Source organism: Macrotis lagotis, chromosome 7, assembly GCF_037893015.1.
Source record: "Macrotis lagotis isolate mMagLag1 chromosome 7, bilby.v1.9.chrom.fasta, whole genome shotgun sequence".
NCBI lineage: Eukaryota > Metazoa > Chordata > Mammalia > Peramelemorphia > Peramelidae > Macrotis > Macrotis lagotis.
In genome coordinates this window covers 221618526-221645901 of record NC_133664.1, presented here as the reverse complement: position 1 = coordinate 221645901, position 27376 = coordinate 221618526, and the positions used below count along the sequence as shown (strand labels likewise).

The 27376-nt window shown below is 34.8% G+C and overlaps 2 protein-coding genes and 1 pseudogene across 16 annotated transcripts in view; 1 reads left to right on the top strand and 2 right to left on the bottom strand.

Annotated features, from left to right (window-relative positions):
- The window catches only part of DCP1B (decapping mRNA 1B), a 100808-nt gene that overhangs the window by 33241 nt on the left and 40191 nt on the right, over window positions 1–27376 (bottom strand). For all 14 annotated transcript variants that reach the window (XR_012470235.1, XR_012470236.1, XM_074194984.1 and 11 more), the window contains 2 exons: window positions 3451–3517; window positions 359–494 (listed from right to left, as the gene is read on the bottom strand). Coding sequence is in view for 12 of the 14 variants with exons in the window: in XM_074194984.1 (XP_074051085.1) it covers window positions 359–494; window positions 3451–3517 (203 nt within the window). In the remaining 2 variants the exon portion in view is untranslated. The remainder of the gene's footprint in view (window positions 1–358; window positions 495–3450; window positions 3518–27376) is intronic.
- LOC141493520 (thioredoxin reductase-like selenoprotein T) lies at window positions 3524–18163 on the bottom strand (annotated as a pseudogene).
- Window positions 19525–27376, top strand: part of CACNA1C (calcium voltage-gated channel subunit alpha1 C) — a 970192-nt gene continuing 962340 nt past the window's right edge. Inside the window, exon 1 of one of the 2 annotated variants that reach the window (XM_074194966.1) lies at window positions 19525–19974. In XM_074194966.1, the coding sequence (XP_074051067.1) occupies window positions 19836–19974 (139 nt within the window). In that variant the 5' untranslated portion in view covers window positions 19525–19835. The remainder of the gene's footprint in view (window positions 19975–27376) is intronic. The other variant, XM_074194971.1, reaches the window with a different exon arrangement.

The following is a 27376-nucleotide window of genomic DNA, read 5'->3' as shown; positions in this document are numbered from 1 at the left end:
AGGAATCCCTGTGGTATTCTAGAGACTGATAAAATCAACTCAATATTATCAGGAAGTAGGGTTATCTTGAAAACCTTGCTATGGATAAGCAATTTATTTTCTGTTTACTTTACTCTTCCTACTACTTCCAATTCCACCTATTGGGAGGGGGAGTAGAAGGTTGTGGGGATGAAGAAAGGGTTATCTCAACATTTACAATTTCTGTATTTGTTTCTGTGGGTTCTAAGGCCCTGGGAAAGTAAAAAGAATAGCTAAGGATAGGAAAAGTAAGCAGAAGATTAGGATGAAGGTTATGAAAAATGAAAACATAAAATAAAGAAAAATATCCAGTATGTATCACAAACAGGAAAAAACTCACCTTGGTATATTCATCTTTGGCCTTGGTAAGCATTCGTAAGATATCAACTTCCTTGCCTTCTCCTGAATTGAGGATCATTGGGGAGATTCCTGCTCTAGCCCCATGTTGTGCTTTTAGTTGCTCATATTCAGTTAGGCTAGAAAGCGAAGGGTATAGAAATAAATAGAAGGAAAAACTAGAAAAAATAAATATTGGTATAATGAAAATAACATTGTATTTGGGGTCAGAAGAACTGGATTTGAATCCTAATCTTACTACCTTTGACAAGTCACTGCCTTTCTAGGCATCAAGCTCTTCCCAATTAAAATAACAAGGTTGTCATAGATCTCTAAGGTTCCTCTGAGTTCTCTTTAGACCAAAAGATGGGCACACTGACTGCTAAGTCATAACAAAAGAAATAGGGACTTGACTGAAGGTCCCTTTCAAGGTAGGACCTGCAAACTTAGAAGACACCTGAAGATACTGGAAAAGAAAGTGAAACTGGGTTCCAGAGGGTTGATTTCCAATTTGTTTGCTGGAGTTGTCACCTTGGAGAAGCTCTGCCTCCTACTTCTATAGGTGAATATCAGACGGTTCATTCAAAACAGGGAAGTCTTTTTTGTCTATTTCTGTAAGCCAGACAACATAAAGATTGGCCCACATTGCTCTTTTCTTGAAGTTACATATTCCTGAAAAGGATATTTTTAACTTGTAATGATTTGGGCCTTGGAGTAGGTCAGATCATATATCAATAAAGCCTGTAAAGTCACACTAGGAATTGAATTCCTATCAATCTTGCTAGCAAATAGCTAGCTTTGTCAGGAAATGAAACATTCCAGAGGTAAAAGATGTCTAGAAGAGAAGGCTTTTGTAAAGCAAGGCAAATCATACCAGCTCCAGGGTACATTGCTCCTCAAATCTAATACAAGTCCCAACTATGCACATTGGCTGACCTTTCTTTTCTAGACACTTTTCCACGAGGGCTTGGGATAATAGGGGGGGCTTTGTCTGACTCAAACACTATACCCTGAAACCTGTATCCTACAACTGCTTCTGTATCCTTTCAGAAAGCTAAGTAAACATATTCAACTTGATATTCCTGTTCGTGTGTTTCATTTTCTGGGAATATTACAACTTGTCTCTTGATTTCATAGTATCTCCAGGTATTTCTGAACTAGTGGAGTGACCTAATTTATACCTGACCTAGAAGTAGTATTAACTCTAATATCTTGAATTCCATGGTGGACAAGGTCAGGAATTTTACTGAGGAATCTTAGCCTAACTGACAGAGTTATAAACCTAAAAAAATCTACCATAAACTGCTAGTTAATTTTTCGTTTCAATTATTTGGTAACTACAACAGAATGCTTATTATATCAAATTAAGCTATTAAAAACCACTACAGTTTACAAAAGCATGAATATTCTGAAAATTAATCTATACATACTTAATCTAATTAAAATGAATAATGATAAGCTAATTTCTCAAGAATTAATGATTATTAATGAAAAGGAAACTCCATTCATATATACATTGTGCCTTTTGATCGTATTTTAAGAGCCATATTTGCTTTGTCATTACAGTATGATCGGTAATGAACAAAGTCATATTTGATAAGTACCATCACAAGCAAACTCATTTCAAACTCTGAAGTTATTTATTCATTATCACTTATAGCATAGAAATAATTGCCTTAGAGCAAATAGATCTGAGAGTTTGGGAACAGTAACCAACTGAAAAGTAAGCAGTAAATAAGTCCACTTGAGTCAATCAGTAGTCTACAACAGTGATGAAAGCTCAACCAAAATAGTACTGGGCATATTTGGTTGCACATTCATAAGAGTGTTGCTAGGACAAGGATAGGACTAGATTGGTTTTCTTGACACTGAGGACTCTTTAAATTCCACTACCAAACGCACACCTTTTCTTCAAATTATAGCATAAGAATTTCTCAGGGCAAGACTGTCAAAGTCAGATAGATTTCTGTGGACTATATATAATGACTTAGAAAACTATAAATTACATGATTTATATTTAGATTGTTAAACATTTCCCACTTATATTTTATCTTTCACACATGAGAATTCTGCCTCACATTCAGTCAGAGAGTTTGACACTTTTGATCTGAGAATTAAGAGAATTAAGTGACTTGACTTCATCCCATAGCCAATATGAGTCACAGGCAAGACTTTGAACCCCAGGACTTCCTGCCTCTAACACCAGCTCTTGATACACTATGCTATGGTGCATCTTTTGGGTACTATTAGAATATTTTTTTAAGAGCTAATAGTTATATTAGCATGAAATTGCATAATAATCAATAATATAAATAATTCCTAAGGAAAAAAGCTATATTACATGCAGCTTGACCACTGAAAAAATTAAAATCTACCAGGAAATGGCAAAGAGAAAACAAGTGGAAAAATCTGGTAAAGGAATATGGAAACCAAATTCAGTGTACAAAAAAGGAGAAAGGATCCCAGGAAATGTGACTTTGTTTCTTCCTCTTCTCGTTACTGATTTGCAAGTTACTTGTTTTCTAAAGCAAAAATTCACCTCCACTCCTATATTTATAAAGGGAAAAATAACTATACAGAAATTCAGAAGATACACTTCTATTTGGGAATCACTAATATTTTATATATTACCCTGACAAAAATAGACTGAAGTTTAAATATTACATAAAATTAAAAATAGCAGAAAGCTATCTATAGCTTTTTTTTGGTAAAATTTCTTTTCTTTTCTTTTTTTTTGCAAGGCAATGGGGTTAAGTGGCTTGACCAAGGTCACACAGCTAGGTAATTATTAAGTGTCTGAGACAGGATTTGAATTCAGGTACTCCTGATTCCCAGGGCTGGTGCTCTATCCACTGCACCGCCTAGCTGCTCCTTGGTAAAATTTCTAATGTCAAATATTTCTAAAATTAACTAATTGATTATAAAGTGTTTTCAACAAGATATTATACTAACATTAAAATGTATTTATATGTGTGTAAATATATATATGTGTGTGTGCATATGTGCATATATATATGTATATATATATATATATATATATACATATATATGTATATATATATATATACACACACACAGTAACTTATCACTACTTACCTTTTCATGAGTTCTGCAATTCTTTGGCATTCTTCCTTATCATAAAACCAAATTCCATAAATAGACACTGCCAAAACAAAAATTAAATTATAAGCAACTTTTTAGCCACAAAATAATGGGAGGTTCCTTTTCTCTACTTCAAAGATAGTTAATGAATGAAAATAGTTGTAGAAATCAAAAGCTTAAAATAATTAAGCCTTGAAATTAGATCTAAATCCACTAGAAATATATGATGATTATGGACATGCAGATCTATATATATGATGATACAACTCCTCCAAAACATTTTATTTACTTGAAATAGATTAATAAAATTCTTCCAAATAGTAGATGCTCAAAAAGTGTTTGCTGAGTAAATGAAAATAAAATGATCAAGGAATTGGAATTCTAAGATTCTTGACTTTGTACATCCTTTGTACAATGTAGGAACATGTTGTAACTTTACTTCTGGGTTCAAACAAACTGATATGGGAACTACCCTTAGGAAAGGTGTGTTCCACGCCCCCACTCCCACCCCCAATTAAAAAGTTAACAAAAAAAAGAAGTGTATCTTTAAATTTATAAAAGGAGAATGCAAAACAACCCATTCATCCTTATTTAATGCATATCTCTTGAGATGGTTAGACATGATTTTAACTTAATGATTTATTATATGAGGGAAGATTACAAGATAATGACAGTTACTGGTGTTCTTATGCATTTGAAAATAAACTCCAAACTTTATTATTTACTCAACTATATTCTTTTTATAAACACAAGATTGAAACATTACTAAAATACATTTCAAATATCTAATTGAAAGATCTGACCTTATGAATTCAGCAAATACAAAGATCACATAACACATTTTTTTCTTAAGGCAAAGGCATTTATGAAATAATACTGCAGGTTGCATTATAATTTTTTTTCAGAAACACTATCTTCATTTTAATTTTAATTTTTTCTATTATATGTAAAGAAAGTTCAATATTCTTATTTGTAGGATTTTGAGATACACATTTTTCTCCCCCCCCCATGAAGGAAATAATCTGATATAGGTTATACATGTACAATCATGCTAAACATATTATCATATTAATCATGTTGAAGCATTATTTTCTTTAACAATTTTTAAAAATTAATACTGTGACCCCCTCCAAAAATGGAAAGTGTACCAATACCATTCTCATCACCACCAATTTGCCCTTCCCTCAGCTACCCAACCCCAGTAGAGAAAAAAAGAAACAAAACTCATGTAATAATTATGCATAATCAATCAGAACAAATCCCTACTTCAGTTATAACTAAAAGCCTATGTCTCATTCTTTAAGCCTCCCTGGCATATTGGTGGCTGAATGCTACTGGTTTTTTTTGTTTATTACTTCCCCCTTTCTGGATTATGTTTTTTCCTGCCCCCCAGTTTTGGTTTTCTGTTTTCACAAGCTCTTTTCAAAAAAGAATCAAAACATTTGTTTTTGTTCTGTAAGGCAAAGTAATAATTAGTTGACAGCAGAAGCTGCCCATTGGGGACCCAATGGGCTATCCATTCATCCATCCCTTCTTCCCTTTCCTCTTTTCCTATCTTATTTACTTCTCTCTCCTTCCCCTTCCCAGGAAGATTTCTTTCTTATCCTGGAATAGGCTAATAATAGGTTCCAGATCAAATAAGAGTTGATCATTCTTTAGCCCCAGACTGGTTCAGAGTGAATGAAAATAGCAATTGTTTCAGTTTTGACTAGAAATCCTGAGGGTCTTACCCTTCCAGTTTGATTTTTGGGTTTTTTTGGACTAGTTAAAAAAACATCATTCTTTACCTTGTTTCTTTCCAATTTAGTCTTAATGGATGTGCATTGTCTCAAACTGAGACCTGTTAAAATCCATAGCTTAAAAAGCAATCTCCCACTTTATATTTAGAGTCATCTCCAGTTGTCCTACTATATCTGACCCAGAAGGCTCAGAAGGAGAAAGTGGGACTCCCTCATTTAATCTAATTCTTCTGAATGTCAAGGTATCACTTCTCTGATATCTTACAGAACGAAGGACAAATGATAGAAAATGCACCTTTCCCCCCCAAATGACAAATGGTCAAAGGCAATTTGCAGATGGGAAGATCAAAGCAATCCATAGCCATATGAAAAATTGCTTTAAATCATTAATTATTAGAGAAATGTCAATTAAACCTTCTCTGAGGTACCACCTCACACCTCTCAGACTGGCCAATATGACCAGAAAGGATAATCATTGTTGGAAGGGTTGTGGGAAATCTGGGTCACCATTATACTGTTAGTGAAGCTGTGAACTCATCCAACCTTTCTGGAGAAAAATTTGGAACTACGCCCAAAGGGCAACAAAAATGTGCATACCCTTTGATCCAGCAATACCACTACTGGGTCTATATGCTGAAGAGATGATGAAAAAGGGTAAAAACATCACTTGTACAAAAATATTCATAGCAGCCCTGTTTGTGGTGGCAAAGAACTGGAAATCAAGTAAATGTCCTTCAATTGGAGAATGGCTTAGCAAACTGTGGTGTATGTATGTATGTCATGGAACACTGTTGTTCCATTAGAAACCAGGAGGGATGGGAATTCAGGGAAGCCTAGGAGGGATTTGCATGAACTGATGCTGAGTGAGATGAGCAGAACTAGAAAAACACTGTACACCCTGACATGGGGGTGATGTTCAATCTTGATGGACTTGCTTGTTCCAGCAGTGCAACAACCAGGGACAATTTTGGGCTATCTGCAATGGAGAATACCATCTGTATCCAGATAATGAACTGTGGAGTTTGAACAAAGTTCAAGGACTATTCCCTTTACTTTAGGAAAAAAAGATATCTTATTGTCTGATCTTGTTATCTCTTATACTTTTTGTTTCTTCCTTAAGGATGTGATTTCTCTCATCACACTCATTTTGGATCAATGTACAACATGGAAACAAAATAAAGACTGACAGATAGCTTTCTGTGGGGGTGGGGGGGAAGTAAGATTGGGAGAAAAATTTTAAAACTCAAATAAAATCTTTAATAAAAAAAGAAAATGCACTTTTTCATTCAAAAAAGGTTGTAATAAATCAGTGGGGATGTTAAAACTTCTTTTTAAAGTCTTATCAGTAAATCAGAACAGATCTCATTTATTCTTCTTAGTTTCTCTTTTCTTGCAGATTGAACTGCTTCAAGGTTGGTCTTGGAGATCAGCTTGCCCAATACTGTTTGGGATGAAAGTTAAGTTACTTCTCAGTTTTTAGCTAATAAATTTACTTTTACCAAGTTGTCAGTGTCATTCTAAAACCTACCTTCTCTGTCTTCTCTCTAGGAAATGACTTTTATATGCCCTTTGTTACCAGAGGGCAACTCTGGCCACTCTAATATTCTTTCTTCTGTTTTACAGGTTTTAAGCAGCTTATTGTCATCTCCCCTGTAAATTGTTTCTTGAATATAACCCTTGACTCAAAAGATTGTATGGAACTTTCTCCTCAACAGTGGAGATTGATTAGTCAATGCCCCATACTTGCATGGGTCCAGAGTTGCTGAGATTTGGAGAAAAGGGTGATCCAGAGTTTGGGAGCTTCCAGCTATCATGATCTGCAAATGGGAATAATGGTACCTATCTCCCTGGGTTGTTGTGAGAATTGAATGAGATAATAATAATAAAGTGCTTATCACAGTTCCTGGCACATAGTAGGTGTTCTCTAAATTTTAGTTATTTTTATTTGTTAAGAGAGGGCAGCTAGGTGGTGTGGTAGACAGAATGCTGAACCTGGAGTAAGGAAGACTTTTCTTCAAGTTCAAGTCTGGCCTCAGAGATTTCCTAGTTGTGTAAGCCTGGGCAAGTCACTTACCTCTGTTTGTCTCAGTTTTCAATCTATATAAAATGAGCTGAAAAAAAAAAAGACAAACCACCCTAGTATATTTGCAAAAGAAAACCCTAGATGGAGTGACAAAGCACTGAAATGAATGTCTCAGTTAAAACAAATCTGGGAGAACAATTTTAAAAAACAAAGATATACTATTATGGAAGAATTCTAATCAAAGCAAAACCTCTATTGTTTATCTACTTCCTGGCTGCAAGGTATGATATGCTCAAGAGCAGAACAAGGCAACACATTTTTGGACATGGTTACTGTGTAGATTCATTTTGCTCACTATGCTTATTTGTTATAAGGATCCTCCCCTTTAATTGGAAGGCATGGGTTGGAGGGATTATGAACATTGATTCCATCTTATCCAAGCCCTACCAAGAGGGATATTGTATATTTTTAAAATACATACAGGAGAACAGGAGGAAGCAGCCATCAATTTTTTTCCATTTTTTATTATACATGTTATTTGAGTTCTAAAATTTTCTCCCTAATATTACTTCCCTCCCCCCCCCACAGAAGGCAGTTTGCCAGTCTTTACATTGTTTCTATGGTATACACTGATCCAAATTGAGTGTGATGAGAGAGAAATCATATCCTTAAGGAAGAAACATAAAGTAAAAGAGATAGCAAGATTAGACAATAAAATATTTTTTCCCCCTAAAGTAAAGGGAATAGTCCATGGTCTTTGTTCAAACTCCACAGTTCTTTCTCTGGATACAGATGGTATTCTCCATGGCAGACAGCCCCAAATTATCCCTGGTTGTTGCACTGATGGAATGAGCGAGTCCATCAAGGTTGATCATCACTCCCATGTTGGTGTTAGGGTATAAGTGTTTTTTCTGGTTCTGTTCATCTCAGCATCAGTTCATGCAAATCCTTCCAGGCTTCCCTGAAATCCCGTCCCTCCTAGTTTCTAATAGAACAATAGTGTTCCATGACATACATACACCACAGTTTGCAAAGCCATTCCCCAATTGAAGGACATTTACTTGATTTCCAATTCTTTGCCATCACAAACAGGGCTATGAATATTTTTGTACAAGTGATGTTTTTACCCTTTTCCATCATCTCTTCAGGGTATAGACCCAGTAGTGGTATTGCTGGATCAAAGGGTATGTACATTTTTGTTGCCCTTTGGGCGTAGTTCCAGACAGCTCTCCAGAAAGGTTGGATGAGTTCACAGCTCCACCAACAATGTAATGGAGTCCCAGATTTCCCACAACCCTTCCAACAATGATCATTATCCTTTCTGGTCATATTGGCCAGTCTGAGGTGTGAGGTGGTACTTCAGAGATACTTTAATTTGCATTTCTCTAATAATTAATGATTTAGAGCAATTTGTCATATGACTATGGATTGCTTTGATCTCACCTGTAAACTGCCTTTGCATATCCTTTGACCATTTGGCAAATGAGGAATGCCTTTTTTTTAAAAAAAAAATATGACTCAGTTCTCTGTATATTTTTAGAAATGATTCCTTTGTCAGAAACATTAGGATTGTTTCCCAGTTTACTACATTTCTTTTGATCTTGGTTACAGTGGTTTTGTCTGTGCAAAAGTTTTTTAATTTAAGGTAATCAAAATTACCTAGTTGGTTTTTGTGATGTTCTCCATCTCTTCCTTAGTCATAAACTGCTTCCTTTTCCATAGATCTGACAGGTAAACTAGTCCTTGATCTTCTAATTTGCTTAGTGTTTTTTTATGTCTAAATCCTGTATTCATTTGGATCTTATCTTGGAATAGGGTGTGAGGTGTTGGTCTAATCTAAGTTTCTTCCATACTAACTTCCAATTTTCCCTGCAGTTTTTATCAGAATTTTTATCTCAATAGCTGGACTCTGAGTTTATCAAACAGCAGATTACTATAATCGTTTCCTGCACCTAGTCTATTCCACTGGTCTGCCACTGTTTCTTAGCCAATACCAGACAGTATTGATGACTGATGCTTTATAATATAATTTTAGTTCAGATAGGGCTAAGCCACCTTCTTTTGCACTTTTTTTTCATTAAGCTCCTGGAAATTCTTGACTTTTTCTTTCTCCATATGAATTTATTTACAATTTTTTCTAACTCATTAGTTTTTTAAACAGGTAGTTTAGTTTTGGTAGTGTTGTCATTTTTAATTATATTAGCTCTACCTATCCATGAGCAGTTGATATTTGCCCAGTTATTTAAATCTGATTTAATTTGTATGAGAAGTGTTTTATAATTGTTTTCAAAAAGTTTTTGAGTTTGCCTTGTCAAACAGACTCCCAGGTTACTTTGAATGGAATTTCTCTTTCTTGCTCTTCCTGCTGTATCTTGCTAGACATATATAGACAACTTGAGGAATTATGAGGGTTTATTTTATAACTTGCAACTTTGCTAAAATTGCTAATTGTTTCCCGTAGTTTTTTGGATGATTTCTTGGGATTCTCTAGGTATATCTTCTCGTCATCTGCAAAGAGTGAGAGTTTTGTTTCTTCCTTCCCAATTCTAATTCCTTCAATTTCTTTTTCTTCTCTAATTGCTGAAGCTAACATTTCTAATACGATACTGAATAGTAGTGGTGATAATGAGTACCCTTGTTTCACCCCTGATCTTTTGGGAATGACAGGCATCAATTTTTAAAGTAACATGTAGATTTTTAAAAAATAAAAGCATATGATATGAAATGAGGGATTTGCATTTTCATGTATAATCTTTTCTTTGGGTCCTTGGAAGTAAATGCTCTAGAGTTAAAGTTAGAAATAAAAAAAATGAAAATATGTTAGGCTATTTTCTAATATATCCTTCAATTTTTGTTTGATTTTATGGATGAGCTAATCTCATTTGCAACTTATTTGAAATTTAAAAAACACTAAATAAAATGAGTTTCCATGAATACTGTGAAAAAGATTGTGCCAGAAACTGTGAATCTCTATTATGTACATTTCGCTTTTCTATTTAAGTATACAATAAATTCAACATGGAATTTCAAAGCTGTACAAGCTGCTTGTCTATAATTTCATGTTTTCTTTCTTTTCTCTTCTTTTTTGAGGCAGTGGGTGGGGACAGAATTCTATGTTTAATATCCCTCTAACTGCCTTCTCTGAAATTAAAAGCGAAATGAAAAAGAAACATTTAAAAAAAAAGAAAAAAAATTCCCACACTGGCCATGTCTGTGTATACTTTGTTTCTATCATTTTTTTTTTAGGTTTTTGCAAGGCAAATGGGGTTAGATGGCTTGCCCAAGGCCACATAGCTAGGTAATTATTATTAAGTGTCTGAGGCTGGATTTGAACTCAGATGTTCCTGACTCCAGGGCCGGTGCTCTATCCACTGTGCCACCTAGCTTCCCCTGTTTCTATCATTTTTAATCAAATCCACTTTTTTGCTGCTTCCTTGTCTGAAGTCATGATTATTACCCCTGCCTTTTTTTTAAATTCAATTGCAGGAGGTAGCTAGATGATGCAGGTGGATAGAGCACTGGCCCTGAAGTCAGAAGGACCTGAGTTCAAATCTGAACTCAAATCCGACCTCAGACACTTAATTGCCTAGCTGTGTGACCTTGGGCAAGTCACTTAACCCCGTTGCCTTAAAATAAAATTAAAAAAAATTCAATTGACATAAAAGATTTTGTCCTAGGCTCTCATTCGAATTTCTCACAAGCTCTGATCCTCTTTTTCTTTTCTCTTTGTTAAATCTCTCCTCAAATCTCACCCCCTCTCTTTCCCAGTTCCCCTCCTGCTTCCTGAGTTTCTACAACAAAGTTAAGAGTGTATTTGTGTGGGATATGCCCTCCTTTGAATGGTTAGGGTAAAGATCAAGTAATACCAACTCTCCATGTTCATCCTCTTCTGGATTTAGTGAATTCTCTATGCACCATTCAGATTTCCAGAGAATCTATTACTTGGGCAAGGATTTTCTTCATCTTCATCATCATCATCAGTCATCATATTATATAGTGCCAACTATGTGCCAGGCACTGTGCTAAATGTTTTATAATTATTGCCTCATTTGGTTCTCAAAACAATCTTGAGAGGTAGGTGCCATTCTTATCCCCATTTTATAGCTGAGAAAATTGAGACAAACAGTAAAGTGACTTTGCTAGAGTCACATAGCTAGGTCTTCCAGGGCTAGCATTCTATCCATTGTATCACATAGCTTTGCCAAAGTCTGTTCTGTTATTTATTCTAATTCTTTCCTCCAGAGTTGTTATTTCACTTAAAATTTTATTTTTTATCTCTTTTAATTTCTTCCAGATACTCTCTTAAAATCTGAGGCCAAACATTATTTTCTCTGAGGCTTTGTCTTACAGTTAAGGAGTTGTTCACTTTTGTTTTTTTCTTATCTCCTGACCCATATGAGTTTTCCATAGTATTTTGAGTCTTCTTCTGTTCACTACTTTCACTTGCTGAAGTGAGACTTGGCGCCACTCTAAACTCTCTCAAATTCTTTGATGATTAGGTCTTACTTATTTCAGACTTCCATTTCCTAGAAAGTTGCCACTAACATTCATCTCCCATGTACGTCTGTCCTCAGGGAACTGATAGTTTTATCCCCTGTTCTTTCCTCTGTCTTCAAGACTGAATGGTTTCAGAGTGCTTTGGTTATCAGGGCCCTTATGTGTCTCAGATCAACTTGCTATGAACTTCTGGTTCAATGTGGGCATCTGTGTTAGGAGTGCTGCCAGCCCTGAGGGTTTCCTCCCTCTCTATCCTCCCCCAACCCCAGAAATTCCTTATCAGTGTACTCAAGACTTCTTGTCTACTGGAAATGGGCTACTAAATCAGGTTTCAGGTGGGAAGGAAGAATTGTCAAAGCATAGGCAGATTTTTCCATGTTTATCTGATATTGAATTCTCAGGCACTAGAACCCCAGAGTTATTGGCTCCTCTCCCTGAATGTAAGGTTTTTAAGCTCCCTTCAAGCTTCTTCACCTGGTCACCCTGAATATCCTGTACAGCTAAGAATGAAAGCTGCAAGTTTTAGCCCTTTAAGCTTTATTGGTCAAAATGCTAGCCAACTTGCTGGCTAACTTGCCTTCTTGTTGGCTTCCCCTGATGCAAGGGTCTTGCAGTTTTCTTTATTTCTTTTTGTGCAGTCCTGTGTTAGATGAGAGAACTTTTGTGCTTCTCTTTGGTTTTCGTAATCATTATTTGATCTGGTGCCCTGTTAAAATTTTTGCTGGAGTACAAAGGTTAAAGAGCTAGGACTCTATAAGATCCTTTATTTTATTATTTGATATTTTATTTTATTTTTCCAAATACATGTTATAAAAGTTTTTCAACATTTATCCACATGCATATATTTATATTTTTAAGCTACATAATTTCCTTTCACCTTTCCTTCCCATCCCCCTCCCCTCAGTGGTGAACAGTCTGGTGAATATTGTACAAACACATTTGTCTTTAACATATTTACAGATTAGTCATTTTCTATACAAGGAATTAGAATTAAGGGGAAAAGAAAGAAAATCATGAAATAGCAAAGAAAAACAAAAGAGAACTTTTAAAAAAGTGATAGTGTTCATTCAGATTCTGTAGGGTTTTGTTGTTTTGTTTTGCTTTTTATCCTCTGGATATGGATAGCATTGTCCATAACTGGTCTCCTAGTGTTGTCCTGATTCTCTGAAATTCTGAGAGGAACTGCATTCATCAAGGCTGATCATCTCACAGTGTTGTTGTTAATGTGTACAATATTCTCTTGGTTCTGTGTTCCCTTCGCTCAGCATCAGTTCCTGCAATTTGTCCCATGCTTCTCGAGAGTCCTCCAATAATAGCACTCCATAACATTTATTTACCATTCCTTGTCCAGCCAGTCCCCATTTGATAGGCACCCCCTCAATTTCTAGTTCTTTGCCCCTACAAAAATAGTTGCTATGAATAGTTCAGAACATGTGAGACTTTTCCCAATTTTTATGATTTCTTTTGACTATAGGTCTAGTATTGGCATTGCTGGGTCAAAGGGTATGATGTTTTATTGCTCTTTGGGCAGTTCCAAATTGCTCTCCAGAATGGTTGGATCAGTTTACAACTCCATCAACAATGCATTAATGTCCCAATCCTCCCACAATCTCTCCAACATTGATCATTTTTGTCATTTTAGCCAATCTGATAGGTGTGAGGTAGAACATAGTTTATTACTTATTTCTCTAATCAGTAATATTTGGAGCATGTTTCCTATGATTATTAAATACAGCTTTAATTTCTTCATTTGAAAACTACTGTTCATCTCTTTTAACCATTTATCAATTAGGAAATGCCTTGTAACCTTATAAATTTGATGCAATTCTCTCTATATTTTAGAAATGTGACCTTTGTCATTGATTCCCAGCTTTCTGTTTTGCTTCTAATCTTGTAAGCACTGGTTTTATTAGTGCAAAAACTTTTAAAATTTAATATAGTCAAAATCATTTATTTTGTAATTTATAATATACTCTATTTCTTGCTTGGTCATAAATTTCTCCCCTTTACATAGAGTATTTCTTTCTTTTTTTTTTTTTGCAAGGCAAATGGGGTTAAGTGGCTTGCCCAAGGCCACACAGCTAGGTAATTATTAAGTGTCTGAGACGGGATTTGAACCCAGGTACTCCTGACTCCAGGGCTGGTGCTTTATACATTGCACCACTTAACCACCCCTAGAGTATTTCTTGATCTGCTAATTGGTCTATACTATCACCCCTTTATGTCTAAATCCTGCACATAGGGTGTGAGATGTAGGTCTATGCCTAGTTTTTGCCATACTGTTTTCCAGTTTTCCCTACAACTTTTGTTAAATAATGAGTTCTTAGCACAGAAATTAATGTCTTTGGGTTTGTCAAACAATAGATTACTATAATCACTTACTATTTCCTTTGAACCTGTCCCAATCCACTGATCCATTACTCTATTTTTTTTTTCATTATTCTATTTCTTAATCAGTTCCAAGCAGTTTTGATGACTGCCACTTTACAGAATAGCTTTAGATCTGGTAGAGCTAGGTCTTTTCTTTTACATCTTTTTTTCAGTGATTCCCTTGATATTCTTTACCTTTTGTTATTCCATATGAATTCTGTTACTATTTTTCTAACTCGGTATAGTTAGTTGGTTGTTTGAGTGGTATGGCACTAAATAATTTGGGTAGAATTGCAATTTTTTTTATCTGAGCTCGACCTAACCATGAGCAATTCACATTTTCCCAATTGTTTAGACCTGACTTTGTGTGAAAAGTGCTTTGTAATTGTGTTCATATAATATCTGGGTTTGTTTTGGGTGGTATATTTCCAAGGATTTAATGTTGTCCGCAGTTACTTTAAATGGAATTTATCTATCTCTTGCTCTTGAGCTTTGTTGTTCATATTTAGAAATACTGATCATTTATGTGGGTTTATTTTATATCCTGTTACTTTGCTGAATTTGTTAATTTTTTCAAGTAGTTTTTTAAGATGATTTTCTTGAGTCCTCTAGGCATACCACCATATCATATGCCAAAAGTGAAAGCTTTGCTACCTCACTGCCAATTCTGATTCCTTCAATTTCTTATTCTTATCTTATTGCTAAAGCTAGTATTTTGAATAGTAATGGTGATAATGGGCATTTCTGCTTTACCCCAATCCTATTGGAAATCTTCCTTGTTTATTCCCATTACATATAATATTTGTTGATGGTTTTAGATAGATACTGCTTATTATTTTAAGGAAAAGTCCATCTATGCCTTTATTCTCTAATGTTTTTAATAGGAATGGATGCTCTATTTTGTCAAAGGCTTTTTTAGCATCTATTGAGGTAATCATATGATTTCTGTTGGTTTTGTTATTGATATGTTCAATTATGTTAAATGTTTTCCTAATACTAAACCATCTCTACCTACCTGGTATAAATCTAACCTGATCCTAGTAATGACTTGCTGTAATCTCTTTGCTAAAATTTTATTGAAGATTTTTGCATCAATGTTCATTAGGGAGACTAGTCTATAATTTTCTTTTTTCTGTTTTGCTTCTTCCTGGTTTAGGTATCAGCAACTATATTGCTGTCATAAAAGAAATTTGGCAAAATTCCTTCTCCTATTTTTTAAAATAGTTTATATAGAATTGAAATTAATTGTTCCTTAAACATTTGGTAAAATTCCTTTGTAAATCTGCCTGGACCTGGAGACTTTTTCTTAGCTAATTTATTGATGGTTTCTTCAATTTCTTTTCCTGAAATGGGGTTAAGTATTTTATTTCCTCTTCTGTTAATCTGGGCAGTTTGTATTTTTGCAATTATTCATCCATTTCAGTCAGGATATTAAATTTATTGGCATACAGTTCACCAAATAGCTCTGAATTATCTCTTTAAATTTCCTCCTCATTTGGTGGTGAGTTCATTCTTTTCATTTTTGATACAGATAATTTGGTTTTCTTTTTTTTTAAAATTATATTAACCAAAGGTTTATCTATTTTTGTTTTTTATTATCTATTTTATTGTTTTTTCATAAAACAGACTCAGTTTTATTTGTTAAGTCAATGGTTTTCTTGCTTTAAATTTTATTAATCTCTCCCTTGATTTTCAGAATTTCTAAGTTGGTATTGAATTGGGGATCCATAAGTTCCTTTATACCTCCACTTAAACCAAAAGGCTATTCTCTCCCTCTTGATGTCATCTCCTTTGTTGGGTCTTATGCTTTTCTTCAGACCTCTCTGAGTTATCTTTTAGTTTCTTATTCTCCCTCCCTTTCCCTCTCTCCACACTCTCTCTCCTATATAACCAGAGTATCAATCATCACCACCACTAAAAATGATGACCACATCTTTAATTCCAGTAATCTAACTGTAATCTCCTGCTGTACATTACTGCCTGGTAGGAAGACCTGGTCTCCAACCCTGCCCTGGGCACTTGCTGGCTGCAGACAATACAGAAATCACTTAGTTTAAGTTTAATCGTCTTAGTTTAAGATCTCTTCATCTGGGACCCAAATGAGGGAACTGGATCCAAGACTGTGAGGTCTCTTCAAGTGCTATTTCTGTGATCCTATGCCCTATTAAACCTCACTTCCCTATTTCTGTGGATCCTTTGAATATTATCTCTATTACATTGACTTATGATTTCCATTTCCTTTTCCTATAAACCACTGGCCCCATACAATCAGTTACCCAAGCTCTACCAATTCTAATTTAGCAATAGCTCTCCACACCAATGGCCCCAAACTGGGTCAGACCTTTGTTACTTGACGTGTTAGAAGAATCTCCTACCTGTTCTTCCTTCTTCTCTCACCAAACCAATCCTGCAGCCCAATATTTCCTAATACCATCAGATTATATAATTTTTCTAATCAAAACTCTTCAAGGACTCTTAAATATCTACTGAATAAGATAGAAACTATTTCTATTGTCCCATTTAGAAGGCCCACTACAATCTGGTTCTAACCAGACTGGCTCCAAACTGTTTCCAATATATTGCAAATTCTCTCCTCTTCATTATATATACATTTCAGAAAAACTGGAATATTTTATGCTCCTCCCCCTTCTCCAAATTTTTGTCCTTTCTTATCTCTGATCCTTTGTCTGTCATCTCTTGTTCCTGGAAAGGACCCCAAACTTTTCTTCTCCATCTGCTGAAACCCCTTCCTTCACTGAAAGTCCAAATGAGGAGGTGCTTTCAGTATGAAGCCTTCCTAATCCTCCAGCTAAAAGTGATCTCAGTCTTACTTTTTTTTTACACAGGAAATGAAAACTTTATTTAACTTAAATTTGCTTAGTTTTATATTTAATCAATTCATTAGACTGGTCAAGGCAAGACACTTGAGCTAGACAATAGGATTTAAAAAGTGGTTTGGTCTTTTAGTAGTTCTCTTGTAATCACAAAAATGGTATTGTACTCAGGATATATATATATATATATATATATTTTTTTTTCCCCCATAATCTTAGTATAATGCACTGTTCACAATTTGCAATATTTGGAAAACCATACAAACAGGACATAACCAAATTAGAGATGTTTGACAGACTTTTGTAAAGTACTTGGGAATGTCAGCTATTTTCCCAAATATTCATTTTAAACTACAAAAAGAACATAAATTCATATAAAATCATAGATGTTAACAGACATCTTTTAAAAAAATCAGATATTAATTCAATTTGCCCTTCCCCCCTCCTCAATGTGACTAAGAAATAGTTACAAGTAGTAATGCCAGCATTTTAAAACAGTTAACTGGCTGAATTAACCCTTTAAAAAATATAACTATACAGTATTATTGCACTCCATGAATGTGCAGTATTCTGAAAGACTGTCTTGCACTGAGGTTTTCCAAGAAGTTCAACGAGGCTGCAAATAAAGCATCTGGTCTGTACTAACAGTGTGCTGTCTTCAGTACAGGCCTTCATTGGTGTGAACCACGCTGCTCTTGCAAAAATCCATTCATGCAAAAGTTTTCAGGGCTGAAAGATGGGGCTATGATCAATGATGTGGGATTGAATCCATATGCACATTGCGCTTCATTTCGTTGTCAAGAATTTGAACAAGCTGCTGCATGGATGGAAGGTGACCAGATTCCAGCTTTGACCATACTGGTACATCATACACCACAGACCTTATTTTCTTGGCCCCATTGCCATAGGCTAGGAGCCTGCATGCCAAAGAAAGCAAAAGGATCCTTGCCAACAATTATTAAGCCTATTAATACTAGTTCGAAGACTGACAGGAAAGATGCAATGTGTCTATATATTGGTTGAGGGAGGTAATTCTCCCCTTCTATGCGGATGTCTGGGTACCGCCGGCTAATAAGCCCATGTACTCCAACACCCGCCGATAGCCCGAGGACACACGGATCTGGAACTTGAGCAGCGGCCCGTGGCGTCCTGCTCCGGAGCCGCCCGCCCGGCCCGCCGCCCGCGTCGGCCGAGGCCTCGCCCAGCAGCGCCGCCGCCACGAGCAGCAGCAGCGGGAGCCGCATCGTCCCGGAGCCGCCGCGGCGCCCTGGGCCCGACTCTGAGCAGGGCACTGCAGGGCAGGGCCGGGCGGGCCGGAGCGGCTGCGCGCGCCGAGCCCCGCCGAGCCAGCCACGCGCAGGCGCACACGGGAGGCGCCCCCCCCAGTCTTACTCTTGATACCTCTCCCCTGAATAAATCATTTGCACAAGTATTCATCCTTGCCCTTCACCTCTACACCAAATAGTTTGTGAGCTCCTATAAGAATAGGTACAGCACGGGCAGCTAGGTGGCATAGTGGACAGAGCACTGGCCTTGGAGTCAGGAGGACCTGAGTTCAAATGTGACCTCTGACATTTAACGATTACTTAGCTGTATGACCTTGAACAAGTTACTTAATCCCATTGCCTTGCCAAAACCAAAACAAAAAAAAAAGGGATAGGTACATCATTTGGGATGCAGGGTAAGTCACTTAACCCTGTTTGCTATAGTTCCTCATTTGTAAAATGAATTGGAGAAGGAAATGGCAGACCACACTCCATTATCTTCAAGAAAACTCAAAAATGGGTTCACAAAGAGTTGGACACAATTTAAAATGACTAATAAAAAAGGAAGAGGATTTCTGTTACATCTATCTTTGGAGCCCTGGACTTAACCTAAGTAACTACTTGAATATTTGTTGAACTGAATATTAAGTTTCTGACTACTATTTGTGTCATTTGATAATGACAGATTAAGTCTTTATAAGAGGAAGGTGCTAAAAACTGTTATACATCAAACAGGCAATTTGATATCGTCAGTACCACAGTATAACTGAAACATAGATTTGGGAAAGAAAAGTGCTCAGAAAACATCCTTAAAATATCAAAAGGAGGGAAAAAAAATAAGATACCTGAAATTATTTTAAGACATGAAAGAGATTTCTCCACATCAGGAAACATTTTCTGGCTATTCAGTAACATAAGACAGCTAAGCAGCAACATAGTTTTAATATTAAAATGAAAGAATCTGAAATAATCCTTTAAATTCTGTAAAGTTTAACATGAACATCAAGTTTAAATATTAGGAAATGATAATCTAAACTGCTAGCCCAATGATACATATTACAATATAAAAATAAATAAAATGATTCAGGATAACTACCCCCCCACTCACATATGCTTGAGCTCATCAGCACCAAGTTAGTGAATTTCATTAATGTTCTTTTAGAAATGCCTCCACATTTCTATGCAAACTTATTTTCTCTTCTCCACAAGAGGTTATATCAAATTAGCAAGTGATGATGTATAAAAACCAGAACTCCACATGCCTTAGGTAGGTGAGGAGCTGACAAGCTGATATAGAACATAATTTCATTCTTCAATCCAAGTTCTCTTTGGATAAAAATTGATCTGACTTTAACCAGACAGTGGTCACTACAACAAAGAAGGAAAAGGACTATGCTATAAAAGGATAAGAATGAAAAGGCATTTTTTAATTTAAAAAAAAAATTAAAAGAATTTTTACAGCAGGAAATGACAATGTTTACAAAAACTTAAAGAAAATAATCCTGGAAAGTTTTGCAGATTTAGATGTGACAGACATGCTTTCTATGTTTTTAATTTTTTAATTTAGAAAAGTTCCAAAACAGGACTTAATTATTTTTTTGAAATCCCAACAAAGCAACCACTCATAAAGGGGGCTATTTGGATACTTACAATGCTTCAAGCCTTTGTTAAGTCAACCACTCCTGAATATCAAACACTACCTAATCACCTTCCAGCAGAAACAGAAGGGAAGTTTAAGGGCACTTTGGTGCATGAAGCTCAACTCAATTGTTTCTACATCTCACATGAAGGTAAGAAAGTCAAAAATGACATAAAGAATAAGAGACATGCTGAAATTTATTTTATTGTATCTTAATGATATTTAAACAAATAATGTAAGTTACATTCAATCACTATATAGACATTTCTTTGACATTTACCTTGGTTTCTAACAGACTTTTAATATTGATGTTTGAGGCTTGAGGTATCTAATGAAATTCTGCCTATAAACACATGCCTTTGTAATTATATTGTGCTTTATTAATTCTCAGTTTGAAGGCATTAAGTTGGCAGCTTCAACAAGTAATATAATGTTAAGCATCCATTTAAATTAAAACATTGTTTCTACTTTTTTAATTATTAGATATAGGAGACAGAAAGTTTAGAATGTCTTCAGGGAGATTTTAGAATTAGTCTTCAAGTGTAAATTCACAAAATGCAAGTCAGTTATTACTAGACTAGTGATTTTGTTGTTGTTTTTCAATTTCTTCTGTTGAAAAGATAAAAATAATAATCAATTTTAAGATGTTAAAAGCATGTGAAAGAGAACTTTAAAGATCATGTAACACAAACTTGTCATCATCTGATTCATTATATTATGATACACAATTTAACTGAAAGGTTCTTGGAAATTTATTTATATGGTGTATGCTCCTTACAAGTATTTCTAGATAATCAGATCTTTTAAAATATCTTTGTATCCCTGTTACTTAGTACAGAGTTTGACACATTCTAATGCTAACTGTTCTATATTTTACCCTAAAGACCTTTAAAACAAATCTTTAAAGTTGTTTGTTGATTACTTATAAAGGAACAATGTGATTGCTTAAAAGATAGGGGCGCATCCCCCTGTACTTAGGCAATGGATAAAATACATGTATTGGAATAGGAAAAATTTTACAGGATATCACAAGTTCTTGTATTTTGTGATGCTCTTTTCTTTTTTGACAATATTGCCAAAGCAAATGGAAAAAAGAGCTCTTGGCTGGCATAAGGCATCAGTTATATTTTTGTGGTTCCTTTTTTTTTAAATCCAGGATTTTTTAAAAATGAGAAGACAGCAGTTAAATTTAAGATTCCCTAGGTTTTTGAGATAGCTACTAGGAAAATGTTTTAATTTAAAAGTTCTTTTTTTTTCAGTGAGAAGTGTGTAGGATTGACATCCCAATATAAGTATAAGGAATGCTAAGTCATGGATATACACATATACCTCTCTCTCTCTCTCTCTCTCTGTATACCTATAGATAGCGAGAGAGAACACAGTCCTTGCTATTTTATTGTTTCTTAGTTTACTATATGTTTTAAAAATGTGAACATGCAACAGATAGTCGATTTGTATAAATATATATATGTATACACAGTATGTATGCATATATATACAGATATGCACATATACATAGATATGAACACTCATTCATAGAGACACCTACAAATATGTGAGTGTTTAAAAAGTAGTGTTAAGGAGTGGCTAGGTGGCGCAGTGGATAAAGCACCGGCCCTGGAGTCAGGAGTACCTGGGCTCAAATCCGGTCTCAGACACTTAATAATTACCTAGCTGTGTGGCCTTGGGCAATTCACTTAACACCATTTTGCCTTGCAAAAAAAAAAAAAGTAGTGTTAACAAATGTTAATAATAATAATAATAATAATAAAAAACAATACCACTATTCTAAAAGGTGCAAGATGTTTAAGAAAGTTCATAATGGCCAGTGGAATGGATAGTCACATTTAAAAAATTAATTTAGTTTCATCAAATTGATTAGAATCTATTTACATAATTTGTCATCTTGAAAGGTACTTACAATACCTTAAAAAAAGTACAAGAAGAAAAACTAAATAAGCTTCAATTCATCTACCTTTTGACTTTTTGCTACATATGCCTATCTTATCTTTTAAAGGATGTCTGGAATTCCCAGTGTTGGCAGTACACTTGCAGCAATAAATGCTGAGGTCAATTGCTATGCTGCCCATGCCCTGACAACCATAGATGGAAAATGAAGACTTGGCTGGTGGTGTGCTGAATTTGTACTACCAGCCCATTCGGAATGCTTTGCACTGAGTGTTTCAGCACATTTTAACTAATGCCTTTAATGTACTGTCCTTTCATCCCACTTCTGCTTGAGTCTTACTGACCAAACAGGGACATGATCTAATAAGATATAAAACACTTACTGGCCAGTGGCAAACAGCATAGCACTGTTATCTTCTTTGGTCTGCTTGTCTGTTTTTTTTCACATGTCATAGAGTTTTACTATGTCTCACAAATCAACATTCCCATGATCGAGAAATATCACGAGGTTAAGAGTAGATGTGGCAGTTGTTATTTTAAGGATAAATCATAGTCATGAAAACTTTATTTAGAAAAAGTGGTAGAGATAAGTGAATATATAGTTTCAAGTAGAGGGTAAACTCTGCCTTTCTAAAATTGTTGATTACTTAAAAAGGATCAATGTGATTGCTTATATGATTTTAAAAGATGGGGGCACACTCCCCCTGTATTTAGGCAAAGAATAAAATACACATACTGGAAGAGGAAAAATTTTACAGGATATCATTTTTGTATTTTATGATGCTCTTTTCTTTTTTTTTTTTTGACAATATTGCTAAACTCTAAACAACAGTATTTTCTTTTTCTTTTTTTTTGCAAGGCAATGGGGTTAAGTGGCTTGCCCAAGGCCACACAGCTAGGTAATTATTAAGTGTCTGAGACCGGATTTGAGCCCAGGTACTCCTGACTCCAGGGCCGGTGCTCTATCCATTGCACCACCTAGTCGCCCCAAAATGACAATATTTTCAAAATGAATTATGGCTTTATTAAACATTTTAAATTTTAACGTATATCATGTCACTGAACCTATCTACTCTCAAAAATTTAATGTTCATGGTTTGACAACATCCTCAAGTTAAGGAGGTCAGATTCTTCATCCTATAAATCCTTCTATATTTGCAAATGTTTTAATTTTTACAAATTTCCAGGGAAAGCCCCCCAAAAGAGTATTCAACAATAATCCTGACATTTAATTTTTTAAGTTAAAAATGTGATCTAAATAGTAAGTCAGATAAAAGCAATCCTTCTCATCTCTTGCCTCAATGATTTTATTTTATTCATAAATGCATTGAACCACTTTTATTTAAAAAATTATTCATAGACAGAAAAATCTTCTGACCTGCTAATAGTTCACATTAGTACTTAAAATTTTACAAAATAATAAGCCCTAAGATAAATATTGCAAGAATTGTATTCCCCCCCCCTTTTTTATATGTAAACTAAGGAAAAAGGACTCTCAAGACCAATGGTTGAATAGTCTATTATTCATAAGACTAAGATATATCTCTAAAACCTAAATTTAAATTTAGACTCAAAGACAACAAATACCAAACTGATCTGGATAATTATATATACTTATTATATATATACTTATATATACTTATATATAATTATATATACTTATAGTATATATGTACTTATATATTTATAGTATAATTATAATTCACTTATAGTCTTTTAGCTTCAAAATGGAGTTTTATCAAAACTTTTCAAACAAGGAGACCAGCTTAAACATTCTCTTCTACTATATATTCCCAATTCAGTTCCTTTAATCAATTTATTCATTTCATAAGTTTTATATACCCACTACTGCTGGGCACTGTGCTAAGCAGAAGGGGTACAAAGACAGAAATCAAATAGTTCCTGACCTCAAATGCTTACATTGTACAGGAGGCAGAAAAATAACATTACATGGAAAATCAAAACAAATGTATATGCAAAGTAATTTCCAGAAGAATGGTACAAGTGAATGTATTCCAGAAATAAGGGAGTTTACACAAAAGTGTGGAGATGGAGTTAAAAGTTTGTAAGCAGGGGCGGCTAGGTGGCATAGCACTGTTATCTTCTTTGGTCTATTTGTCTGTTTTTTTTCACATGTCATAGAGTTTTACTATGTCTCACAAATCAACATTCCCACCTATGCTAGGTGGCATAGTGGACAAAGCTGTAGGAGGACCTGATTCAAATCCTGTCTCAGAAATTAAGCTGTGTGGCTCTGGGCAAGTCATTTCATCATTCTCTGCTTCATTTTTATAATCTAAAATCATAGATTTGGGCTCAATGGCCTAGGAGGCACTTTTTCAGTTCTAAATCTATGATCATATTCCTAAGAAATCATGTCTGTTGTTACATCTCTGCAATATATGACAAGAGAAAATAACAAGGATATTAACAGTATAATACTTATAAAGTCATTAAAAAGTTTTAAGAACATTTCAAAGTATCATGGTGACTAGAATCTATTCTATTGTATTCTACATGAAAATAGAAAAAGAAAATCCAAAATAGGGAATTTAAAATCATTTAGAAAACGTGAAATTGGCGAGTGGAAACAGTAAATAGTGTAGATTCAACTTGTTAAACACTTATTAGAAGGATTTAAATATGACATTTTTAATGTAAAAATGTCAAGAAAAGCATGTTTCCCAAACTATAAATTAACTATACATCAAAATTAATCCAAGTAAATCAGATTTCTATTTATCATTCCTCAAGCATGTTTAAGCTTTCTTTGCCTTCCAGAATTTCATATTCTAAGCCCTCTACACCTTTGATGTAGCTATTATTTAACTTGAGTGATCCTGACTGTGGTTCCAAAGTATTTGAATAATTTCTTTCTGCTGCATACCATATTTTCTTTTCAACCTGGAATTGCTAGAATGTGGATGGGTTTTAAGATAGCTGGGCAATTTTCCTTAATCTCAATTTCTCTCTTTCTCTATCTCACCCCCACCCCTCTCAGCATGGCTTCCAGGTAGTCCAAAAAATTTCAAATTATCTCTCTTCATTCTATTTTTCAAGTCAGTTATTTTTCCATGAGATTTTCATTTCTAATTCTTGTCTTTTGACATTATTTTATTGTTTCTTGGTGTCTCATGGAGTCATTAACTTCTATTTGACCAATTATGATTTTTAAACATTTTTAAAATTTATTTTTAAATTTCTTCCCCCAGCTGCATGTAAAAGTAGGTTTCAACATTTACTTCCAAAAACTTGAGTTCCAAATTCTCTCCCTGCCTCCCACCCTACTGACCCCATTGAGAAAGTAGTTCCTTGGAGAAGATTAAAAATGCATAGCCATAAAAAACATTACCACAATAGACATGTTGTAAAGGTAAACATACCCCCCACCTCACAAAGAGAAACTCAAGGAAAAATAAAGTGGGGGGAAGTATGTTTCAATCTGTATTCAGACATCACCAGCTCTATCTGTGGGATGGATAGCATTCTTTTTTTTTGGCAAGGAAAATGGGGTTAAGTGACTTGCCCAAGGCCACACAGCTAGGTAATTATTAAGTGTCTGAGACCAGATTTGAACCCAGGTACTCCTGACTCCAAGGCCGGTGCTTTATCCAGTACGCCACCTAGCTACCCAAGAAATTCTTAAAAAATGAAGTCTAGGGTCTTTTTTTGGTCATGATTTTCATGTTCAGTAGTGGTAGAGTAATTTTAAAATTATTTCTCCTGGATCTATTTTCCAGGTCAGTTTCTTTTCCCCCCAATGAGATATTTCACATTTTCTTCTGTCTTTTGTTCACAGAACAAAAGGGAAAAATCATGAAAAACAAAAAAAAAAGTGAAAATAGCATGCATATGATCTGCATTCAGACTCCATAGTTTTTTCTCTAATTGGAGATATTTTTCATCATGAATCTTTTGGAATTGTCTTGGATCACTGTATTGCTGAGATTTCTCAATGTTGCTGTTATTGTGTACAGTATTCTCCTGGTTCTGCACAATACATTAAGCATCAGTTTTTGTGAAATCATCCAAAAGGCACAATAGTATTCTATTACATTCATATACCACAACTCATTTAGACATTCCCCAATGATGGTCATCCCCTTAATTTCCAATTCTTTGCCACCACAAAAAGAGCTCTACAGGGGTGGCTAGGTGGTGCAATGGATAGAGCACCAGCCCTGGAGTCAGGAGTACCTGAATTCAAATCTGGCCTCAGACACTTAATAATAATTACCTAGCTGTGTGTCCTTAGGCAAGCCACTTAACCCCATTGACTTGCAAAAAAAAGAGCTCTATAAAAATTTTTGTATATGTCCCTTTCCCCCTTTTTTTTTATCATCTTTTTGGGAAAATGGTATTGCTGGATCAAAGGGTATGCACAGTCTGACTGCCCTTTGGGTACTGTTCCAAATTGCTTTCCAGAATAATGAATCAGTTCGCAACTTGACCATCAAGACATTAGTGTCCCAATTCTCACATCTTCTCCAACATTTATCGTTTTCCTTTTCAGTTATATTAGTCAATCTGATACCTCAGAGTTGTTTTCATATGCATTTCGCTAATTAATAGTTATTTAAAGCATTTTTTTCATGTAGTCTTAATTTCTTCATCTGAAAATTGACTTCTGATGATTTATCAATTGGAAAATGCCCTGTATTCTTATAAATTTGACTCAGTTCTCTATATATTTTAGAAAGCAGTCCTTTATTAGAAACACTGGCTGTAAAAGTTGTTTCTAAATTTTCTGTTTTCTTTCTAATCTTGATTGCAAACATTAATATTATATAATCCCAATTATCCATTTTGCATTTCATTATGTTCTCTATCTTGTTTGGTCATAAATTTTTCCTTTTTCCATAGATGACATGTAGGCCTATCCTTTGCTCTCCTAATTTGTTTATGGTATCACCTTTTATGTCTAAATCATGTACCCATTTTGACCTTAAAAGTAAATAGTGTGAGATGATGCTCTGTGTCTACTTATCTGTCATACTATTTTCCAGTTTTTCCAGTAGTTTTGGTTAAATAGTGAGTTATCACAGAAGCTGGAGTCTTTGGGTTCATCAAACAGTAGATTACTATAGTATTGTGTCTTGCATACCTAATCGATTTCATTGACCCATATCAAATAGTTTTGATGATTGATGCATTATAATATAGTCTGAGTACCCTGAAAAAAAGGCATATTCCTTTCTATCCCCATTCAATTTTCTTCAGAGGTCTATATCATTTCTAACTTTTCTAAAATTCTGTTTACCTCCTTAACTTTTTCTTGTTTATTTTGTAGTTAGATTTATTTAATTATGAGAGAGGGAGGTTGAGGTCCCCTGCTGGAATAGTTTTGTTGTCTATTTTTTCCTGTAACTCACTTAACTTCTCTAAGAATTTGAATGTTATACCCCTTAAGTCATATTATTTAATACTGATATTACTTCTTTGTCTGTGGTACCTATTAGCAAGATGAAGTTTCCTTACTTCCTTAATTAGATCTATTTTTGCTTTTGATTTGTCTCTGAGTATTACCCTTGCTTTTTTTAAAATTTCAGCTGAAGCATAATATATTCTGCTCCAGCTCCTTACCTTTATTCTGTGTATATATCTCTGCTTCAAATGTGTTTCTTGAAAATAACATATTGTAAGAT